This window comes from Colobus angolensis, unplaced genomic scaffold, assembly GCF_000951035.1.
Source record: "Colobus angolensis palliatus isolate OR3802 unplaced genomic scaffold, Cang.pa_1.0 Scaffold181, whole genome shotgun sequence".
Classification (NCBI taxonomy): domain Eukaryota; kingdom Metazoa; phylum Chordata; class Mammalia; order Primates; family Cercopithecidae; genus Colobus; species Colobus angolensis.
The window spans coordinates 4,435,465-4,458,332 of NW_012114944.1; the positions used below are offsets into that span (position 1 = coordinate 4,435,465).

General features: G+C 45.4%; 1 protein-coding gene across 1 annotated transcript in view; it reads left to right on the top strand.

The window, feature by feature from the left end:
• Window positions 1–22,664, top strand: part of GALNT12 (polypeptide N-acetylgalactosaminyltransferase 12) — a 54,412-nt gene extending 31,748 nt beyond the window's left edge. The window contains exons 6-12 of the mRNA XM_011939524.1: window positions 4,004–4,189; window positions 7,498–7,615; window positions 9,240–9,416; window positions 12,250–12,381; window positions 16,617–16,730; window positions 18,501–18,647; window positions 21,528–22,664. Coding sequence (XP_011794914.1) covers window positions 4,004–4,189; window positions 7,498–7,615; window positions 9,240–9,416; window positions 12,250–12,381; window positions 16,617–16,730; window positions 18,501–18,647; window positions 21,528–21,668 — 1,015 coding nt within the window. The 3' untranslated portion in view covers window positions 21,669–22,664. The remainder of the gene's footprint in view (window positions 1–4,003; window positions 4,190–7,497; window positions 7,616–9,239; window positions 9,417–12,249; window positions 12,382–16,616; window positions 16,731–18,500; window positions 18,648–21,527) is intronic.
• The last annotated feature ends 204 nt before the right edge of the window (window positions 22,665–22,868 follow it).

Sequence of the window (22,868 nt, forward strand, 5' to 3'; positions counted from 1 at the left end):
AGGCAAAGGGCTGGAGGGGCAGGGTCTCTGCAGCTGGGAAACTGCTTCCCCACAGACGCCAACATTGTGGTTGTTAGGGTTGTCTGGAAGAGCTGGGGACCCACTTGCCTTTCTTTCTGGGTGTGACCCAGCTGCCCCCTGCCCTGTCACTTCCTACTGTCCTGGCTTCTTGTCAGCTGCGGGTGCTATTAGCTATCTCTTTCTCCTCCTCAGCTCTGATGAACTTCCCCAGCAGCAGACTCGAGGCTCCTCTGGCCTGTGATGGAGCTGGAGACTATTTAGAGCACAGTTATGGCCGAGTGCTCCCTCTGTAACCTGGACCAATGGGCTCCCCCTCCTCTGTTCCCCCACTGCACTCATAGAGGACCACCTCTACGCAGGTCTGAAGTCATGGGGGGAGGAAATTTCTTTCTCTTCAACTGATGGATTAATGCTTTTAGAATTCCTCTTCATCCCACCTTTTGGACGCGGGCCAGCCCCCTCCTTGCTGCATGCCTGTAGATGAGGGGATTTTCCACTTCGGTTGTTCATTAGAAATACCTGGGGAATTTTAAAAAATATATTTTTTAATTTTTAATTTTTGTGGGTAAATAGTAGGTGTATCTATTTATGGGGCACATGAGATATTTTGATACAGGCATGCAATACATAATACTCACATCAGAGTAAATGGGATATGCATCCCCTCAAGCATTTATCTTTATGTTACTAATAATCCACTCATACTCTTTTATTTTTATTTTTATTTTTTTAGACAGAGTCTTACTCTGTCGCCCAGGCTGGAGGGCATTGGCATGATATTGGCTCACTGCAACCTCCGCCTCCCAAGTTCAAGCGATTCTCCTGCTTTGGTTCCTGAGTAGCTGGGACTACAGGCGCGTGCCACCATGCCCAGCTAATTTTTGTATTTTTAGTAGGGACAGAATTTCACCATGTTGGCCAGGCTGGTCTCAAACTCCTAACCTCAGTGACCCACCCGCCTCAGCCTCCCAAAGTGCTGGGATTATAGGCATGAGCCACCGCACCTGGCCCAGTCTTTTTTTTATCTATCTATCTATCTATCTATCTATCTATCTATCTATCTATCTATCTATCTATCTATCTATCTATCTATCTATCTATCTATGACAGCGTGTCGCTCTGTTGCCCAAGCTAGAGTACAGTAGGGTGATCTCGGCTCACTGTAGCCTCTGCCTCCCAGGTTCAAGTGGTTCTCCTGACAGCCTCCCGAGTAGCTGGGATTACAGGCGTGCACCATCATGCCAGGCTAATTTTTGCATTTTTAGTAGAGATGAGGTTTCACCATGTTGGCCAGGCTGGTCTCAAACTCCTGCCCTCAAGTGATTTGTCTATCTCAGCCTCCCAAAGTGCTGGGATTACAGGCATGAACCACCATGCCCACCCAGTTATTTTTAACTGTACAATTAAATTATTATTTTTTTTACTATAGTTTGTTGTGCTAGCAACTAGTACATCTTATTCATTCTTTCTATTTTTTTGTACCCATTAACCATCACCACTCGCCCAGCCAACTACCCTTCCCAACCTCTGGTAACTATCCTTCTGCTCGCTGTCTATGAGTTCAGTTGTTTTATGCTTTGGCTCCCACAAATAAGTGAAAACATGCAAAGTTTGTCTTTCTGTGCCTTGCTTATTTCACCTAACATAATGACCTCCAGTTCCATCCATGTTGTTGCAAATGACAGCACCTCATTCTTTTTTACGGATGAATAGTACTCTATTGTGAGTATATGCACCACATATCCTTTATCCATTCATCTGTTGATGGACACTGAGGTTGCTTCCCAATCTTGGTTATTGTGAATAGTGCTGCAATGAACACGAGAGTGCAGATATCTTTTCGATACACTGATTTCCTTTCTTTTGGATATATGTACTTAGGAGTAGAATTGCAGGATCATATGATAGCTCTATTTTTAGTTTTTTGAGGGACCTCCAAACTGTTGTCCATAGAGGTTGTACTAATTTACATTCCCACCAGCGGTGTATGACGGTTCAACCTAGGGAGCTTTTTAAACACACCAGTGCCTGGTCCCATTTGGATCTGACTCTTGGGGCTGGGGCCTCAGCTTCTGCATGTTTCAGAAGCTCCCCAGGGGACTTTGGTGTGTACCAGCATTGGGACACATCAGACTGTGGACTGTCCCTAAGGTGGCCCCACACAGGAATGGTAACCCTTTCCATCCAGGGGCTTTTGGAAATGTGGGAGGGTATTCTTGGTTGTCATGTCAATCAGGTAGGGTTCCTGGCATTTTGTGTATCAGGGAGGCCAAGTATCCTGCAGATCAGCCCTGTGCAGTGGAGAATGGTTCTGACCCAGATGCCAATAGCATCCCTGTGGGTCCTGCACATTCTCCAGCCAGGACTAGGAGTCCTATATTCCAATGCTGGTACAGCATTCCCCAGTTTTCCCCTTCTTGTAAAAATTAGGCTGTCTGTGGTTCCCACCAGCTTGATCACAAGCCATCAGTTCCTGGGGGAGCTGGCCTTTGCCAGGGGCCAGCTGGAACTTGCCCAGCAGGTCTGATATTGGCCCTTTCAACCTTTTAAATAATGCTCTCAATGCCTTTTTTTTTTTTTTTTTTTGAGACGGAGTCTTGCTCTGTCGCCCAGGCTGGAGTGCAGTGGCCGGATCTCAGCTCACTATAAGCTCCGACTCCTGGGTTTACTCCATTCTCCTGCCTCAGCCTCCCGAGTAGCTGGGACTACAGGCGCCCGCCACGTCGCCCGGCTAGGTTTTTTGTATTTTTTAGTAGAGACGGGGTTTCACTGTGTTAGCCAGGATGGTCTCGATCTCGGGACCTCGTGATCTGCCCGTCTCGGCCTCCCAAAGTGCTGGGATTACAGGCTTGAGCCACCGTCAATGTCTTTAAATAAGCAGATGTTGGTGGATACCTAGTATGCAAGTTCCTCAATTTGGGGAACTCACAGATCTGAGACTCTGTCTCACGCAACCTGTCCTGAAGAGTGCAATTTCCCTGATAGTTGTCGTTCTTACCCCAGAGTGGTATTTCTAATATCCCCTCTGACTTTCTGGTGTCATTCTAAGGACACTGAAAGCTCGAGTCTGGTTGATCTCTGTTTCATTGTCCTGTGTGGTGTGACTCTTAGGAGATTCAGGTCTCAAATTCCAGACAACATTCCTCAAAATGTACTCAAGGGAATCTCGTGTTCACATGTGGTCTAGTCTCAGTCCATCTTTCCTGGTGTGGTGTCAAATGCAAAGAAACACGGCCTGGAAGCATGCTGAGGGATGGCCAGATTTGTAATAATGTTATGGAGAGAACAGTTGAAACCAACACACAGGCTGATACCTGCAAAAGGGAATTATAGCATTTTTCACTATGTGTAATATTTCACAATAACAAAAATAAAAAAAAAATAGCAATAGTTTCAGGTTCTCTGCCAGCCATCTTAGAAACATTTTCCCAGGAAATCCTCACATTAACCCTCTGAATGGATATTATAATTCCAGTGTTACCACTGAGGCCATAGGCTCTGTGTTAGGTGACCACAGGCCATAGTTAGGTGACTTGGCTAATGTCACACAGCAAATAAATAGCAGGATTAGAATTTATATTCTAATTCCAAAGCTGACCCTTTGGTCTGGGTGCACCTTTGTTCTTAGGAGATAAGTATTTCTTGATGTTAAGATGTTTCATTGTGATTAAACCTCTTGCACTCCTGAGAAACTGAAATCATAGAGTGTTTGGTCAGAATGTCTGTGGAGAGAATCAGAGCATGTTAAAGTCACGGCACTTTTTGTTTTAAAGCCCTCCCTGGCTCCCAGATCCCCCCCATGGTGGTCACCTGCCAGGGCTCCGACACAGCTACAGACACCTGGAATAAGAAAAGCAGGCCTTTCTCAGGTGTTCCTCCCTCTTTTTGGAAGGAAGACAAGAATTCACCCTTGAATTTCCCATTTGTCTTCCTGCTGCCCGTCTGCATAGGAGAGACAGATGGTTGTCTTGGGTGCTTTCAGGATCCGTGAAGAGGAGTCAGCAGTTGTGTGCCCAGTGATTGATGTGATCGACTGGAACACCTTCGAATACCTGGGGAACTCCGGGGAGCCCCAGATCGGCGGTTTCGACTGGAGGCTGGCGTTCACGTGGCACATGGTTCCTGAGCGGGAGAGGATACGGATGCGATCCCCCGTCGATGTCATCAGGTCAGGAGCTGACCTCTGGGTGACTTGTTTTTTAAGCACGCCGCGTTGCATCTGGCTGACCTGTCAGTGGAGGCCCTCGGGTGGAATGATTAGCTGTCAGCTTAACTACCTCTCCTCTTCCCACTTTTTTGCCTAGAATATTTGTTTATTTTTATTAAACATGTCTGCTACACAAGTCAATTTTATATCGGTATATTTTATTTATTTAATTTTTAAATTGTGGTAAAATATGCATCATAGAGAATTTACCATTTTAACCATTTTGAAGTATGTAATTTTAGGCTGAGCATGGTGGCTCATGCCTATAATCTCAGTACTTTGGGAAGCCAAGGTGGGAGGATTGCTTGAGTCCAGGAGTTTGAGACCAGCCTGGGCAACATAGCAAGAACCTATCTCTACAAAAAAATAAAGATTAGCCGAGCGTGGTAGTGTATATCTGTAGGCCTAACTAGCTGGAAGGCTGAGATAGGAGGATCACTTGAGTCGAGGAGTTCAAGGCTTTAGTGAGCTATGATCACGCAATTGTACTCCAGCCAGGGTGATAGAGCGAGACCCTGTCTCTATAAAAAATAAATTAATTAAATAAAGCACGCAATTTTAGTGGCGTTGAGCACATTCACAGTATTGTACAAACATAATCTTTACCTGTTTCCAGGGCTTTTTCATCATGCCGCACAGAAAATATCCCCAACTAAGCAATAACTTTCCATTCTCCCCTTCCCAGCCCCTGGGAACCTCTGTTCTTTCAGGCGCCCCATGTAAGAGGAATCATACGATATTTGTCCTTCCGTAATTGGCTTCTTTCACTTAACATCATGTTTTCAAGCTTCCTAGAGAACATCATTCCTTGTGATGGCTGAGTAATATTCCTTTGTGCATATATGCCACATTTTGTTTATTTATTCTTCTGTTGGTGGACACTTGGGTTGTCTTTTGGTTATTGTTAAATAATGCTGCTGTGAACATCAGTGTACTTTTATCTGCTTGAGTCCCTGTTTTCTGTTCTTTCGGGTATATGCCTAGGAGGGGGATTACTGGTCATATGCTCATTCTTGAGGAAACATTGTTAGGCCCCTTTGACCTGGGGTGTGGGTGGATCCATGGCAGGTGGAAGAGCCTGCTCTGGCCAGTGGGTGAGTCAAGGTCTGAGTAGAGTGGGCCCAAGGGAGGCTCAGCAGCTCTCATTCTGGAGGTGTTGAAGTGATAGCCTTGCTTCTTCCTCCCCTTCCAAGTTCAGAAGCAAGTGGGAGACAGATGTGGGAGTTGGGCAGAAGGAGGTCAGGACTTCAGCCTCACCACTGGTGTGTTGAACTGGAAGGAGGCCCTTAGTTCTACATCCACATTTGGCAGTTGGGCTTCTGAATCCTTTCACCAGAGTCCTGACCTTAAGATGACCTGCTGCTGGCTGTAGTGGAGCAAGTGAGGAGAGTGTCCAGAGATAAGGCTGGAGAGATGGGTGGGGCCAAGGGAAGGGGTTTGGACCTGACCCTGAGCAGATAGAAGCCACTGAAGGGAACCGAGCAGGAAGTGACCTGACCATGTGCTGCTTGCCATGTGGTGAGGGCCCTGGAGGGACCATTTTGGGCAGGGATACCATTAGGAGGCTCTGCAGTCCTCCAGGTTGGAAACAATGGTTCAGGAGATGGTGGGCACTGTGGATTCCAGAGATGTTAAGATGGAAGAATTGGGAGAAACTGAGTGGGAATTGGGGAAGGAAGGAATTGAGAATGGCACCCAGGCTTCTGTAGGAGCTCTTAGTGAGAACATCCTGCTCAATCCCTCACTGAACAGGTTTGGAAACTGAGACACCGAGTAGGAGGCTCTAATCCAGGCTACTTAGGCAGCCTGTCATGAATTCATGGGGGGCCATGAATTCTGATTGCCCCCCCTTAGCCCACATGCTCAGAGCACCTATCCTCCCCATCCCATAATATCCCTGTGCCTCAGTTATCTCATCTGTGTAATAGGTACCAGCCTGCCTGTTTCCTAGATTTTTAGGATAAACACACATGAAGGTGCTTTGTATTCTAGAACCTTCCCTCCCACTGGGGATGTTGCTGTTGTCTTCTCAGTTGATCTCACGCTTGGAGTCCAGGGCAGGCCCCGATGCTGGAGGATGTTAACATTTTCAGCGGTTGTGCTCTCAATGTTCTATTTCCCTATTTCTTTTTTTTTGAGTTGGAGTCTCGCTCTGTTGCCCAGGCTGGAGTGCAGTGGCACGATCTTGCCTCACTGCAGCCTCTGCCTCCTGGATTCAAGTGATTCCCCGGCCTCAGCCTCCTCAGTAGCTGGGATCACAGGTGCCCACCACCACACCTGGCTAATTTTTGTATTTTTTTAGTAGAGACAGGGTTTTGCCATATTGGCTAGGCTGGTCTCGAACTCCTGACCTCAGGAGATCCGCCCACCTCAGCCTCCCAAAGTGCTAGGATTACAGGTATGAGCCACCGCACCCGGCCCTTTCCCTATTTCTGCATTCATCCTTTTGCCTGTGCAACTCCGGGGCGTGCTGACCTTACATTGTTCTGCTGTGTAGGCTGGAAGCTGTGGGCCGTTTCTGAAGTCAGTGCTGGCTTCCAGATAAACCTGGTGGCGGGTGGCGGGTGGGGGGAAACAAGGCTGGCTAGCTGGGTCCTGGTGGGGGAAACCACTCGAGCAGGAGAGGACCTGGCCCTCCCAGTGCTTTCAGATGCCAGAGTTGCCTTTAGGGTCTTCTGCGTACTGGCCTCTCATTGGTATCTGTGAGTTCTTGCCTTGTGAGATCACACCTCCTCAGATGACCATGGCCTGGAGCCTCCCTTCCTCTTGGAATGTGGTCTCTTGCTTCTCTCTTCTCCTTGTACTCTGTGCTTCTAAATGTCCCTGGATTTCTCCCACCCTTAAGCCTTTGCTCATGCTGGAGAACCATTCCATTTCCCTTCTTCTTGGCTAACTGTCCTTTGTCCTGCAGACCTTGCCTCCTCCAGGGAACCTAGTCCTACCCTTTTGCCCCTGCCCTCCTCAGTGTTCCCCCAGGACCCTGGCTGACTTTAGTTAACATATTTAGCACACACAGAGTACTGCGTGCTAATACTGTTGAGCAGTACTCAACAGTGCCTGCTGAAAAGCCTGGGAGCCACCTCAAGGCAGGGACTATAGGGTACATCAGTGCTTCCAGGCCCAGCCTGGTGTGGGGCACGGAGGTGAAGGCAGGGTATGCTTAGAGATGGTGGATGAACAGATGAAAGGGCTCGTGGTGGGAAGGTAGTTGGATAACTGTGATGGTTTCCTGCTGCCTACAGTGAAATATGGATGTAACACTTTTTTAGGTCTCCAACAATGGCCGGTGGGCTGTTTGCTGTGAGTAAGAAATATTTTGAATATCTGGGGTCTTATGATACAGGAATGGAAGTTTGGGGAGGAGAAAACCTCGAATTCTCCTTTAGGGTAAGTATTCCAGTCTTCTCTTTGGACATGTTCTTAACTGATTCTCTCTTTGGGAATGATGGGATTTGCTATGAGAGCCTGGTGGACCCTGAAAGATGATGACATGCATATCCTATAAACATGCTTGCCTTCTTGTTTCAGCTCTTTAAAAAGTGTTCTTTTACTAGATTTGGGGCCAGAAAGGGCCTTGCAAGTCACGTAGTTCTCTCTCACTTTATGGAGAGGAGGAAATGAAACCAGGAGAGAGGTGACTTGCTTGGGGTTAGGTTCCTCCTGATCCTGTCTTCTGGAGCCTTTATTTGATTAATTCCTTATGAAGTGGCCTCTTTATTTAGCACAGTGGCTTTCAAACTTTGACAGATGTGAAAATTTCTTTTTTTTTTTGAGACAGAGTCTCACTCTGTCACCCAGGCTGAAGCGCAGTGACACGATCTCAGCTCACTGCCATCTCAGCCTCTTGTGTTGAAGTGATTCTCCTGCCTCAGCCTCCTGAGTAGCTGGGTTTACAGGCATGTGCCATCACGCTTGGCTAATTTTTGTGTTCTTAGTAGAGATGGGGTTTCACCCTGTCAGCCAGGATGATCTCGAATTCCTGACCTCAGGTGATCCACCCACCTCGGCCTCCCAAAGTGCTGGGATTGTAGGCATGAGCCACTGCACCCAGCCAACACATATAAGAATTGCTGGGTAAACTTGTTAGAAAGACAGATTGACAAGCACAATCTAGAAAGCCAGATCTGATAGCTTTAGGGTAGGACCAAGATTCTGCTTTTTGTAACAAGCCTATCTACCGATGCTAGTCTACATGGCTCATGGAAACCATATTGGAAAACTCCTAGCATTTCAGTAGATTTTCCAGTTAATGAAGTCTTACATTTTAAACATCAAAACTTTGTGTGAATGTTGGTGCTTTTCCGTGGAAAATTAAGATTTTTAATAATATTTTATATGGTGTTCTGCCCTCATAAAAACTGTGAATAAACAAGAATTTGGCCTTCTACTGAGGACTTACACCCTCCATAATAAGTACCAGATGCTGGGCTTGGTTGTCCCATCTTTGGGAAAATGAGATGTTCAAGGCCATCGGTCCCAGTGTGAGATGGGCTCAGATGCCTCCGCCTGTTGAGTCTTTGGGTGTGCTTTTAATGGTCTCTCTGCCTCTTCCCTAGGTGTCAGGCTGCTCTACCTGTTTCTAGAAGCTCTTCCTTTCCCCCTTCCAAACCTCTCTTCTTCCTTGCTGCTTTCCTATCTTCTGTGGCTAGGAGATCAGGTAATCAAGCCTGTGTTTTCTGTAATGAGTAAGTGGGTTGCCAGTGAGGTCTCTGTGGATGCTCCTGTGAGTCAAGTGCATGAGCTTTAGTGTATGGACTTTGGGGTCTTGGTTCCCACAGCTTATTTATTTTGGGGGCTGCTTTCTTGCTCTTTACCCACATTCTGTGTCATAAGTGTGCTGGGTAGGTGGCCTCCTGCCCGATGGAGGCTGAGCATCTTGGCAGCATCCATCATGCCTTGTGTGTGCCTGGCGTCCTTGCTGCAGATACTATGGACCCCCTGTATAGTATCATCATGAGTGAGCAGCTCATCCCCTGCTCACCACCTGACCTCTCCTTTTCTCTGTGTGCAGATCTGGCAGTGTGGTGGGGTTCTGGAAACACACCCGTGTTCCCATGTTGGCCATGTTTTCCCCAAGCAAGCTCCCTACTCCCGCAACAAGGCTCTGGCCAACAGTGTGCGTGCAGCTGAAGTGTGGATGGATGAATTTAAAGAGCTCTACTACCATCGCAACCCCCATGCCCGCTTGGTGAGTTCCTCAGCCCACCTGCACTCCATCTGGCTTCATCTGAACAACAGCAGCTAATCGTGGCTTCCCCAACATAGTCAATCAGGTTCCAGAAATAGAGAATAATTTGGGTGCTCAGATACGAGTGTGGGGAGAATTTATTCCTCCATTTATAATAATTATATGCAGTCAAATCTTGTTATTTACAACTGTTATATTCCATAAAGCCACCACAAATACTGAATTCGTGAAAATAGAGCCATTGCTCTTAGGGGAAATACAGGGTTAGGTTCCTGCCAGACTTGCGGCACAGTTTTGTCAGCAGATCGATACAGAACCTTGTTTTCTGTGTGTTTCTGTTCAAAGACACCTATTTAACATATATCGTTGCATCATTAACATTGCACTCATGGCTAACAGCACGATAACTCATGCCAGAATGAAGCTTACCTAGCACATGTTATTTTCTCTTCATCACAACCTTCTTGCATTTAGGAACACTAGATGGCACTTCAGCACTACGATTGGGGGACACTCTAGAATAGCTGGTGCAGTCACCAATACAAAGCAGAAAAAAATGTGGTGCCCCATAGATGGTGAAAAGGACAGTGGTTTACAGGATGAGAGCTGAAACAGGAAGGCGGTTGCCCTTGTTCTGCATCACCTGAGAATGGGAATGTTGGGCAACTCAAAATTTGTGTCCATGAATGTGTGTGAAAATTAGAAAACACCACAAGTATTGATTTGGAGGTTACAAATCAATTTTATTATAGCATGTAGGGAAATTCACAGTTACAGAACCAGTAAATAATGAGGCTGGACTGTACCAACATAGACAGTTAGGGATACCTGGTGTCACAGGCCAGGCATTGTCCATGTGTTATGGTTTTCTTCTTTGTAACCAGTAGGGGTGAATCCACAAACACAGGGTACAAGTTAAGGCACAGTTCTTTACCTTAAAGCTATTGCTTAGGGACACATACACCTTATTAGTTAGGGGTCTGTTACCTCCCTCTAGAGACTTCTTAGCACCCTGGAAGCTTCCCTTTCTAAAACAGGGAGTCTGTTCTGCTTCCATTTCCAGATGGAAGGACTACTGGAGAGTGGCCCAGGCCCCCGCTGCTACTATTTCTCACCATATGTCATGGTCATGGAAACGCCCCCATCGCCCAGCATAACAGATGCCCATCTTCCTCCTCACTCAGAGGCCTTGCTGGGCCCATCTCTCTGAATGACAGTGAAGGTGTGCCTGTAGTTGCTGAAGTCTCAGCTCTGTTGGCTTGCTCCTCTGGGTCCCAGCCACACATTGCAGTGACACTGGCCCAACCACCCACTGCACTGAGCCTGTCGGAGGCTGAGGCTCAGCCCAGACTGTGTCCTTCCTCAGAGCTATTTATCTCAGGGACTTGTTGCCTGGTCTAGATCCTTGTTCTGCCTCCACCTCAGGGACCACTGTGGATGAGGGGTCTGCCTCTTACTTCCCAGATCTTGGGTTTCACATGCAACACAGTCCACTGCGTCTGCCCTAGCCAGCTCTGCATGACCCATGGCAGGGTGCCTGCTCGCCCTGCATTTGCGTAGCTAGTAGGGCTTTTTGGCAACACAAGAAGGTCTTGCTCTAAGGCTTCTCATCAGGCCACTTCATGGAAGTCTCTTCTGAGTCCTTCCAGCAACCCTGCAGGGTAGCAAGAAAATTCTCATTTTATAGATGAGAAAACTGAAGCTCAGAGAGAAGCTGTTGGAAGGAACTTGTCCAGGCCCCATAACTGATAGGAGGTAGAACTGGGCTTGAGGCCTGTACTCTGCAGCACACCTCTTGCTCTGCTCTGCAGAGCCCATGGGCTCTCAGTCAGACTCCCACTCAGCCCCTCTCTGGCTCTGGGCTCCACAGTCATTTGCTTCTGCCTCCTCTGTCTTGCCCAGCACCATACAGTAGAAACACCCACTCTTTCCTCATGCACAGTCTGGAACCCATAGTTCCCTTTTCCTGAGGCTCCCCAGAGAATATTTTAGGGAGGCACTGAATGCAACCTTAGGCTGCATGCCCAAGGGCTGAGTGCTAAATGGATACTTGGCTGAAGCTGGGGGCACAGTGACTCATCAGTGACAGACCTCTGGAAAATAGCAGAAATCTGAAATCTTATTCAAACATTTACTTATTATTACCATTTTGTTCAATATTTAACTTGTCAGCTTTTAATTGTTTAACATGACAGTGCAGGTACGGTAACATTTCTGCACTCAGCATTTTTCTTGTGGCTGCACGTTTGCCATACTAAATAGAGGCTTGCTGTATTTAAATATTCAAAAGCTCTCAGTCATTAGTTTTGTCCATAAAACCAAACTTGCACAAGTATTTCTTATTGCTTATTTCATATTAGTAACATGATTACATCTAGAATATTTACCTGTGTTTGAAAGTGGATATTCAGGTATTAGTAGTAAACCGGAAAGTCACGGCATATGTCTCGGTGAAACTGACATTTCCCCGGTTGGGTTTCAGGATGACCTCTGATCACAAGCATGGGTCACAGGTCCAGGATCCATAGATGCCAGTGCAGCCCCAGGGCTTGGCTCCTTCACTCCATCAGCAAGCGGGCTCGTGCATCTGGTCTCACCGCCCTGCCAACAGAGCACCTAGGAATGGAATTGTCTCTGTGACAGCCTCTCATACTAGAAACTGGAATTAGACGCAAGGCTGTTTTCTATCCTCTGTGCTCCACACAGGGCCTGGCATGCAATGAATGCTCTGTCAAAGCTGGCTGGTGGTTAGTAAGTGAGCATCAGTGAACACAGGGGCTTTGAAAGGAAGCACTAGGACCCGTGGGGTCTCACTGTTTTGTTGTTTTCTCAGGAACCTTTTGGGGATGTGACAGAGAGGAAGCAGCTCCGGGCCAAGCTTCAGTGTAAGGACTTCAAGTGGTTCTTGGAGACTGTGTATCCAGAATTGCATGTGCCTGAGGACAGGCCTGGCTTCTTCGGGATGGTGAGTGAGGGCAGTGGGCCCATGGTAGGCAGGGAGTTCCCTGGCCTCCAGGTCTGATCTACAAATCCTGGGCAAGAAAGGCCCCATCATAGGGGTCACTGGCTCCCTCCACTCCCACCCACCTGGCCACCCCCTGCCACCTTTTTATCCACTGCCCTTCTTTCTCCCTGTGAGTGTCTGGGCCTTAGGTGCAGAATGTCAGAGCTGGAAGCCATCTCAAAATTGACAACTATTTTGTAGATAAGGAAACTGAGGCTTATCTGGTGTTTCCATGTCCTAGTTTTTCCTAACACCTTATCATATTGCTTCTAGTCTCAATGACCGGACTAGTTCATAATTCCAAGTTTGGGAGTCTACAGAGGCAATAGTGGGTATAGGGGAGTCACTTCCAGTATTTCAGAAAACCTAAAACATGTTTTTGGGATGAGACCAGATAAAATATCCAGTGTCTTTTGTTTTTGGTAGGAATGACACCAGCTTTGCGAGGTCTCCTCTGCTGTGATGTGTTGATCAGAAGTGCTCATGTTCCTTCCGTTCTGGAAGTCTTTGATAAATACAAAGCAGGATATTCGTGTGACATTCTATTTTCATTATGAAAAAATACTCAAACATATGGAAATGCAGAGAGAATGGCATAATGAATACCATCCCTGAGATTCTAGAATTTTCAAGTTCCTGCCTCTCTTGCTTTCTCTCTCCTCTGCTTCACCTCCACATTTTCCTCTTTTTAAGCAAATCCCAGGCATTGTGTCATTTCTCTCCTCTGCATTTTATGCATTTTCATAACATTTGGACATTATCTTACAAAACTGTAGAAATGAACAAGAATTTCTTGGATCATTTAATGTCTAGTTCTAATTCATATTCCCCCAACTTTTCCAGTTTCTCTTTGAGTAGCTGGCTAATTGAAATTGGGATCCAAACAAGGTGCACACATTGCATGTGGCGGTTGTGTCTTGGCTCCTAAATCTCTTTTAATCTAAGGCAGTCATCTTCCTTTTTCTTGTTAATAGCTTTAACTTGTTGAAAAAACAAGGTCAGTTACCTGTGGAGTGTCTCACTCTTGCAATTACTGTTTTTTTCTTTGTGGTGTCTTTAAGTTGTGCCTCTCTCCCCCATACTTCTTTAAGATAGAAGTGAGTTCTAAAGGTTTAATTAGAGTCAGGATCCACCTTTTTGGCAAGAACTCTTCGTGGGTGATGTTATGTGTTCACGTTGTGTCCTATCAGGAGCATACGAAGTATGGTCATCTTCAGTGATAAGGTTGGCCCGTGGGGTTCACAGAGTATCGCTCACCTGGACCAGTCATTATGAGACCCCCCATCAGCTTCTGTCTCATGTTTTTAGTAGCCACTGGTAACCATTGCCTAGGCCCATTATTTCAAATGGAGTTGCCAAATGGTGATTTTTCTCTTTCATTTTTTCCACATTTATTAGCTGAAATTTTTCTGTAAAGAACACTCCCTCATTAACTAAAGCAATTTGGTATATGTGAGTTTTAGAATTCATACAGAAAAGGCATGACAAATTCTTTTTTTTCTTGAGACCAAATCTTGCTCTTGTCCCCCAGGCTGGAGTGCAGTGGTGCGATCTCAGCTCACTGCAACCTCCGCCTCCTGGGTTCAAGCGATTCTTCTGCCTCAGCCTCCTGAGTAGCTGGGATTATAGGCACCTGCCACCACGCCAGGCTAATTTTTTTTTGTATTTTTAGCAGAGACGGGGTTTCACTATGTTGACCAGGCTGGTCTCGAACTACTGACCTCAGGTGATCCGCCAGCCTCGGCCTCCCAAACTGTTGGGATTACAGGAGTGAACCACCATGCCCGGCCAAGGCATGACAAATTCTTATGTCTTTTCTTTATTTGCTTATTTTCAGAGTATGAGTTGGTATTTTAGTTTCCTCCAGTTGTATCTAGTGGGTTGTTTTTGCTGTTGTTGGCTCATTGTTTTTTTGGCTTTTTCTCTTCTTGAGTGTCGTTGTGAACTAATGGGTGTTTAAATAGCCAGCGTGCTTCATCAATTCATCTTTTTTTCTTTGTATTGTTTTTTGAGACAGGCTTCTATTCTGTCACCCAGGCTAGAGCACAGTGGCACCATTGTAGCGCACTGTAGCCTGGATCACTGCACTCAAGTGATCCTCCCACCTCAGCTTCTCAAGTAGTTGGGACTGCAGGTGAGCACCACCACATCTGGCTAACTTTTTCTTTTTATTTTTAGTAAAGACAAGGTCTTGCTATGTTGCCCAGGCTGGTCTTGAACTCCTGAGCTCAAGCATTTCTCCTGCCAAGCCTCCCAAAGTGCTGGTATTACAGGTGTGAGCCACTGTGCCCAGCCTAATTCATCTTTTAAAAAAAATATTTTAAAATTGTTTTTGGCAAGTGGCAGACCCTTTATTTTGGCTTCTGTGGTCTTTGACACCTTATAGTGGCGTTGATAGCCTCCTTGATTCTGGCCAAGTTGTCCCATTTGAGTTTAAACATTTCCTGCCATTCCTCCCAGAAGCCCTGCTCCTTTGTTGGGTAACGATATTGGGAGTCAGTCTGAATGCTGGTGGTGCCCGTTGCTGTGCATTGTCATTGCCTCCAGACCATGCAGTTTAACAGAAATATAATGAGAGCCACAGTTGTAACTTATTTTTTTTTAGTAAACATATTAAAAAAAAGTAAAGTTAATGAAATGTTTAACTCAGTATATCCCAAATAATATCGCTTCAATATGTAATTAATATAAGTATTTATTCATTGAGGCATTTTACATTCTTTTTTCATACTAAGCCTTGAAATCTGGTGTGAATTTTATACTTATAGCATATCTCAATTTGGATTAGTCACATTTCAAGTGTCCAGTAGCCACAGTGGCCAGGGCCGCCACGTGGAGTAGCACAGCTCTAAATTTTTCTCATTGGGCAGAGAAAGGAAATTTGTATTTTTGAGAAACAGATCATGAGCTTATATTAATATCTGAAAATCCAATGTAGTCTTAAAAATTTTTCTTTGATAGCATACTCATATTTCTTTGTTCTTACCCTGAAAATCTTGGTTTTAAACAATATTAACATAATTACTTATTTTCTTTATCCTAAAATATATTTAAAATAGTTTCAAGATAATATAGTACTGCAGCTTAAGAGTATTATACTGAATGAGGTTTGTAATTTCTTTGCAGCTCAATTTGTTTATAGAATATATTTTATAGGTAGTATTTTCAAACATACCATGCTCTAAAGTGATTTAAATTAATTGTTTTTTTTTTTGGAGGAGGGGAACAGAGTCTTGCCTTGTTGCCCAGGCTGGAGTGCAGTGGTATCATCTCAGCTCACTGCAACCTCCACCTTCTGGGTCCAAGTGATTCTCCCGCCTCAGCCTCCCAAGTAACTGAGACTACAGGCGCACGGCACCACACCTGGCTAATTTTTGTATTTTTAGTAGATATGCAGTTTTGCCATGTTGGCCAGGCTGGTCTAGAACTCCTGGCCTCAAGTGATCCACCTGCCTTCGCCTCCCAAAGTGCTAGGATCATAGGCGTGAGCCACTGAACCCAGCCTAAAATAATTGTTTCTCTGTGTCTATCACCTGCTTGATTTAGTTAGCTTAATCTAGTTCAAGGTAACAACCCAGGTGTATTTGAACTTGTGCAGCAGTAAGGCTGCCACTAATGAGAAAGGAAGAGAGAGGAGCTTTCAGGCCATGAAGAGTTTATATCTCTGGTCCTCAGGCTTATCAACTTAAAATAGGGGTAAGGATTCTTGCTTACAGAACAAGGAAGCACTTTTTTTTTTTTTTAAGAGACGGAGTCTCACTCTGTCACCCAGCCTGGAGTGCAGTGGTGCGATCTCGGCTCACTGCAACCTCCACCTCCCAGGCTCACACCATCCTCCTGCCTCAGCCTCCTGAGTAGCTGGGATTACAGGCGCCCGCCACCACGCCTGGCTAATTTTTTGTATTTTTAGTGGAGACGGGGTTTCACTGTGTTAGCCAGGATGGTCTCGATCTCCTGACCTTGTGATCCGCCCACCTCGGCCTCCCAAAGTGCTGGGATTACAGGCGTGAGCCACCGCGCCCAGCCAAGGAAGCACTTTTGAAGCTAGAAGGTGCTGTGCAGAAAAGACTCTTACCTTTGCATCTAGCTCTTGAAGCAGGCTGTCCTTTCATGCCAGGTAGCCTCCCCAGGCCTTGTGTGGCATCTGTTAGTGTGTAAAAATCTGGACCAAAATGCCACATTTATGTTTTATTTAGCTCCAGAACCAAGGACTGAAAGATTACTGCTTTGACTATAACCCTCCCGATGAAAACCAGATCATGGGACACCAGGTCATTCTGTACGCCTGTCATGGGATGGGCCATAATCAGGTAGGTATGAGCCTCAAAAGAGGAAAAAGCTATGTGTTTTGTTAAAAAAATTAAATATTTGAATTTTTTTCCTGTAAAAGTAATATTTGGGAAATATAAAAAGTAGAAGCCTGGGGTGAATGGTCAGACTCAGAGAGACCACTGTTAAAATTAAAATGTGTTTTCTTCCCATCATCTTTTATACATGACACATAGAGATTATGTGTTGTAAATAGTTGTCATTATGTCTGTATGTTTTATATTCCATCATTTCCATTCCCTTCATCATACTTTTCTTATGTTATTAGATATCCTTTGAGAATATCATTCCTAGTGGCCTCTTGATATTTCATTTTGTACCTGTATTGCTGTTTCGTTAACTGGTTCTCTGCCTCCCTGTCTTTGCAATTATAAATAACTCTGCCTCTAACACCTTGGGTCAGACAGAAGGAAGGATAAAGTAACAGATCTGCGTTTCAGATGATTTCTTTATAATTAATTGTTAAGTGGAACGATAGGTTTAATGCATAGGGCCACCTTGCAAGGTGGTGTTTAGGGACATTGCCTGAACTGGGGGCCCAGGTGTATCTGTCTGGTAAAGGGCTGTACTTCAGGCTGGGCAGGGGAGGTTCAGTCCTGGGGGAGTCTGAAGACCAGAAAAGGACCCCCAGCGCTGGAAAGCAGTTGACAGGACCCTTGGAGGATGCTGGAATGGAGAGAAGTGTTGGTTCTGGGCCTCTGAAGCTTTACTGTACTAAGGAGTTATCAGACACCAGGAAACGAAGGGATGGAGACTCAAATTTTTTTTTCCAATCTGGATTCACCCCAGTGCCACTTGAATGTGAAGCCGTCTTATGGTCAACAGTAAACTTTCTTAATTCCAACCCCTGCAACCTTAAATTATTTAGGTTTTCAACACTGTTTAGAACAGCCTTCCTCAAAGCTGATAGTACCTGAGTGCTACCATCAACATCATCTGGGAGCTTGGAAATGCACATTTTCAGACTGATCCCAACCCTACCGAATCCCAGACTCTTGTTTTAAGCAGCTTTTCAGGAGATAATGATGTGAGAAGCCCTGCTTTGTGTGCCTTAAGAACACCCACCTGTGTCAGAATTTTTGGAAGGGGTTGGTGTGGTGGGTGGGTGTCTTGTCAAAGACACAGAACATGCAGCTTCCTAGGCCCCACCTCACACACAAGGAATCCTTATTCCGCCTCTGGGATGGGGCCAGCAATCAGCATTTTTAACAGGCACTGTAGGTAGTTCCTGGTACACTCAGGGAGGAAAACCGTTGTCTGGGAAGATCCAAGTTTTCCGGTTAGCGGTCACATTACCTACTTGTGCACAACACTTTACATTTTCTAGGAACTGTCAGATTGGGGGTTTGGGAGGAGAGACTGAGGAAAAGGAGAGGAAGTAGCTAGTCAAGGTCACAGAGAGCCCCGAAGACCTAGTGCCGGGATGGGTCCATTTCCCTTCCTCCCATCCCACACCAACACAGCATTCAGCACTGCAGGCAGGGGGTGACATGCATGAGCCCTGTCTCACTGCCTAGCAAGCCAGGCAGGCATGGGCAGGGCCATTTCCTCCACGCTCCTGAAGCACTGCAGTAGCGGTCCACTGAGGGCTGTGGGATGTGGAGGAACCCATCACACAGGCTCGTGTTGGTGGTGACGCGGATACATGACCCCAGCCACACTCTCGTGATCCCAGGTTCTTGTCCAGCGATCTTTGCTCTTCCCATGTCAGTGGAATATGTTGTGTTACATGTTGGCTACCCCATTTTTAGTTTTTCGAGTACACATCCCAGAAAGAAATACGCTATAACACCCACCAGCCAGAGGGCTGCATTGCTGTGGAAGCAGGAATGGATATCCTTATCATGCATCTCTGCGAAGAAACTGCCCCAGAGAATCAGAAGTTCATCTTGCAGGAGGTAGGTGAACTCTCTCCTTCCTTCCTGCTGACGGTCCCTGGGCTATAAGGGAGAGTGTGAGAGTCAGACATTCTGTCTGGCATAGTCCTGGTGAGGATCAGGGATGTGGTCACGCATGGACAGGAGCTCTGCTCTGGAAGACCTGGAACCTCAGCCCCAGTGAGCCTGGGGGGCGGTAATGGCAGGAGATTGGAGTCCCCTGGCACGCGGTGTCATAAGCACTGCCTTCCTTCCTCATTGTCCAGTCCCTTTCAGTCTTTTCCATTTCCCTTGCACCCCCATGAGCTGCAGGCACCGGCATGGAAACAGCTCTTACAAATGCGTTCAGAGATGAAAGGGCTTTAAACGAGTGAGCCAAATAGCCCAAGTGTAAGGATGTTAGCCAAAGTGTTAGATCCAGATATAAGCCACTCCATCTCTCTAAGCCTTGTTTTTCCCAGGTCTAAAATAGGTACAATAGGCCAGGCACGGTGGCTCATGCCTGTAATCCCAGCACTTTGGGAGGCCAAGGCAGGTGGATCGTCTGAAGCCAGGGGTTCGAGACCAGCCTGGCCAATGTGGCAAAACCCCATCTCTATTAAAAAACAAAAACAGAAACAAAAAATTAGCCAGGTGTGGTTGTACACCCATATAGTCCCATCTACTTGGGTACTTGGGAGGCTGAAGCAGGAGAATCACTTGAACCCAGAAGGCAGAGGTTGCAGTGAGCTGAGATCATGCCACTGCACTGTAGCCTGGGAGACAGAGCAAGACTCTATCTCAAAAAAAAAAAAAAAAAAAAGGTGCAATAATAGCAGCCTTACTTCAGTGAGGATTATATGCATAGCCAGAAATATTCTTTGGAAACTATAAAGCTCAATAGAGAGTAGTTGTTACTTGTGGTATCATAACCAAGAAAACACCTCTCATGGAGTAGGCTCCCTGGATAGCCACAGTTGATTTGAAACTGAGGGTTGCCTCAGACCTGAGGGTGCTAGCCCCGTCACACTTGCAGTCAGCTTGCATCAGGACCTGTAAATCGATCATACCCTTTGACTCACTAAAAAGCACACGAGGGAATAAATCCAAAGAAAATCATTCGAAAGAAAAAAATTCATTGTTTTTTTAATCTCCCTGGGCAGCTTTCACTCCCAATGTACTGCTTATAAATGGGTTTATTCTAAAGATGATTAACAGCTGGAATATGTTTTCCTGCAGAAAAATGTCACTAGCAATGACATTTGCAGGCTGCCCAGAAAAGCCACACACCATAGTGTTATCTATTGGATATAGAAAAATAAGAAGGAAAAATACTTCTGCACACCCCAAAAGTCTCTGATCTTCTTGAATGTCCTCCTCTTCCCATCTTTCTCCCAACCATAGGCCATTATAAGCCCTCAAGGAATGGTAGTGGACACGAGAAACAATAAACTTCGTTTGACATATCAAAAATTTTATCTTAAAGTTCAGTGACCATTTAAGGAAAAGGGAGTTTGTTTAGGAGGCTGGGAAGAAGGATACTTAATTGGATTATTTACCTTTCTTCAGGACACTTAATACTTTGATTCATATGTGAAAAGGATACAGCTTGATTTATTATATTTCATCAGTCATGCCGTAATTATATGTATAAAACAAATATATATTGAACAGAAGCATTTGAATTCTGAAGGAAACGTCCCCACTTATATTCACTAGACCATAATAGAAAGCTTTTAGGGCTGGATCTTTTTTTTTTTTTTTTTTTTTGAGATGGAGCCTTGCCCCACCAAGGCTGGAGTGCAGCAGGGGTGCAATCTCGGCTTGCTGCAACCTCCGCCTCCTGGGTTCAAGCGATTTTCCTGCCTCGGCCTCCCTGGTAGCTGGGAATACAGGCGCGTGCCACCACGCCCAGCTAATTTTTTGTGTTTTTAGCAGAGATGGAGTTTCGCCATGTTGGCCAGGCTGGTCTTGAACTCCTGGCCTCAAGTGATCCACCCACCTCAGCCTCCCAAAGTGCTGCGATTACAGGCATGAGCCACTGTGCCCAGCCTTGTATTTTCTTATGTGGGCCTAAAAACCTCTGAAATGTCATTTCTTGGATTCTACAAAACATGAGTTTGGATTTTTTTTAATGAAAACACAAGTTCCATTTAGTGATATAAAACAGCACATCACAAAGGTTTTTCACTGATGTTGTTATTCACTCTGCCCGTTTGCTGCTCAGCCATGATTAAGTGCGTTGCATACTGCTTCTAACAGAGGCAGAGGGAAAAGATAAACCCCAGGCCTGAGAGACAGACTTGCTGAGATAACTGAGCAAGGGCTGACAGAAAGGAGAGAAGCAGGCGGTCATTAAAGAAGACCATCGTCTTTGGGGTTTGGCGATTGGCACAGGGCATGTAACCCACTACTCACCCTGATGTGTGACAGGTGAGGAGTTCAGGCCATGTGGCCAAGTGACTGGCTTCCTCATCCAGCTGGTCTGTGGCTGAGCTGGGACTACAGCCAAGTTTCCACACTCTCTGTTTAAATACCTAAGAGAAAGAGATCACCCTGCACGGAAATGAGTTGACCTAAGAGGAGCGAAAGAGATAAACAAAGGATCTTTGTTCCTGATTTCCCTGAAGGAAGCCAAGTGCAATAGGGAGATGTAGGGTCTGACACATGCCCAGAGCAGCCAGCAGGTGGCACCATCAGTCCTGTGAGAGGCAAGCAGGACGCAGCCTGTACAAGCCTGGGGCTCTGGTGCTCCCCTTCCCCGGGACAGTCCTGAGTTGCTGCGTTACATGGAAGACACTTACCCCTCGATAAAAATGTTTCTAAAATGGTAAAAATCAGACCCTGATCTCTTTAGAACATGTTTTTAGGAAAAAGAGACTTTTCTGATGAACTTGCCTGTCATTCTGTTATCTTTTGTAGGATGGTTCTTTATTTCACGAACAGTCCAAGAAATGTGTCCAGGCTGCGAGGAAGGAGTCGAGTGACAGTTTTGTTCCACTCTTACGAGACTGCACCAACTCGGATCATCAGAAATGGTTCTTCAAGGAGCGCATGTTATGAAGCCTTGTGTATCAAGGAGCCCATCGAAGGAGACTGTGGAGCCAGGACTCTGCCCAACAGAGACTTAGCTAGCAGTGACCAGAGCCCTCCAAAAACTAGGCTGCTCTGCTTTGAGGAGGGAATCATTTTGCTGTTTGTAAAAGTTGTGTTCGATTTAGTAAAAATGTGAATAAGCTTTGTACTTACTTTGAAAACTTTTTAAATGTTCCAAAATACCCTATTTTCAAAGGGTAATCATAAGATGTTAACCCTTGGTATTTAGAAAATTAAAACCTTATAATATTTTTCTATCAAGAGGTATATTTTACAGTCAAGCCTTTTACTCTCATTAGCAAAAGGTAAAGATTTTATTTTGATATTTACAGAATTCCCAGGTAAGAAGATATCTGCATGGATAGAAATCGGGTTCAAACAATGTACTTTGCATTAACTGATAATATCTCAGCTGTGGGGTTAAAGTTTTCCCGGTATAGAGAGACTGACACTAGGACCACTGTATTGATTTATTCAGGTCCTTGAGATCTTCTAGATGTATTTTAAAAAGAATGCTTTTTGGTTATGTGGTGCTACCACAGTTAACACTCCATGATGTTCATGTCAGCCAAAGAGGACTAATCAAAGCTGAAATCTCAAAGAACAATTTGCTTTACTCAGCTAAGTGAACTTGAGAGCGAACTTCTAACAATGCCTCACTGTAGTGTGGCTGGTTGCCTTTAGCAGCTACCACTATGACTTTAAAACATGTTAATACCATTTTTAATTTTTATCATACAGTAGTGTCAGGGAGAAATGTAATGTTCTATATCAAATTCCTTTTACAAGTTTGTTCATTAATAACATTTAGTAATTTAAATCAGCGTTCGAGTTTGTGCTGCCACAACTGCTGTGAAAATTTCTCTGAGTAATTCTGATTTGTGAACGATCCCAGATCAACCCTGAGATTTTGTAAACCTGATTAAGTCAATATGAATGATTAAAAAGATGTGAGAACACTGACTGCAGATCTTTGTTTTTGTACTGTAAACCAAAAATAAAATTCTAGCGCTGGGTGCGGTGGCTCACGCCTATAATCCCAGCACTTTGGGAGGCGAAGGAGGGCAGATCACTTAGAGGTCAGGAGTTTGACACCAGCCTGGTCAACGTGGCAAAACCCCGTCTCTACTAAAAATACAAACATTAGCTGGACCTGGTGGTATGCGC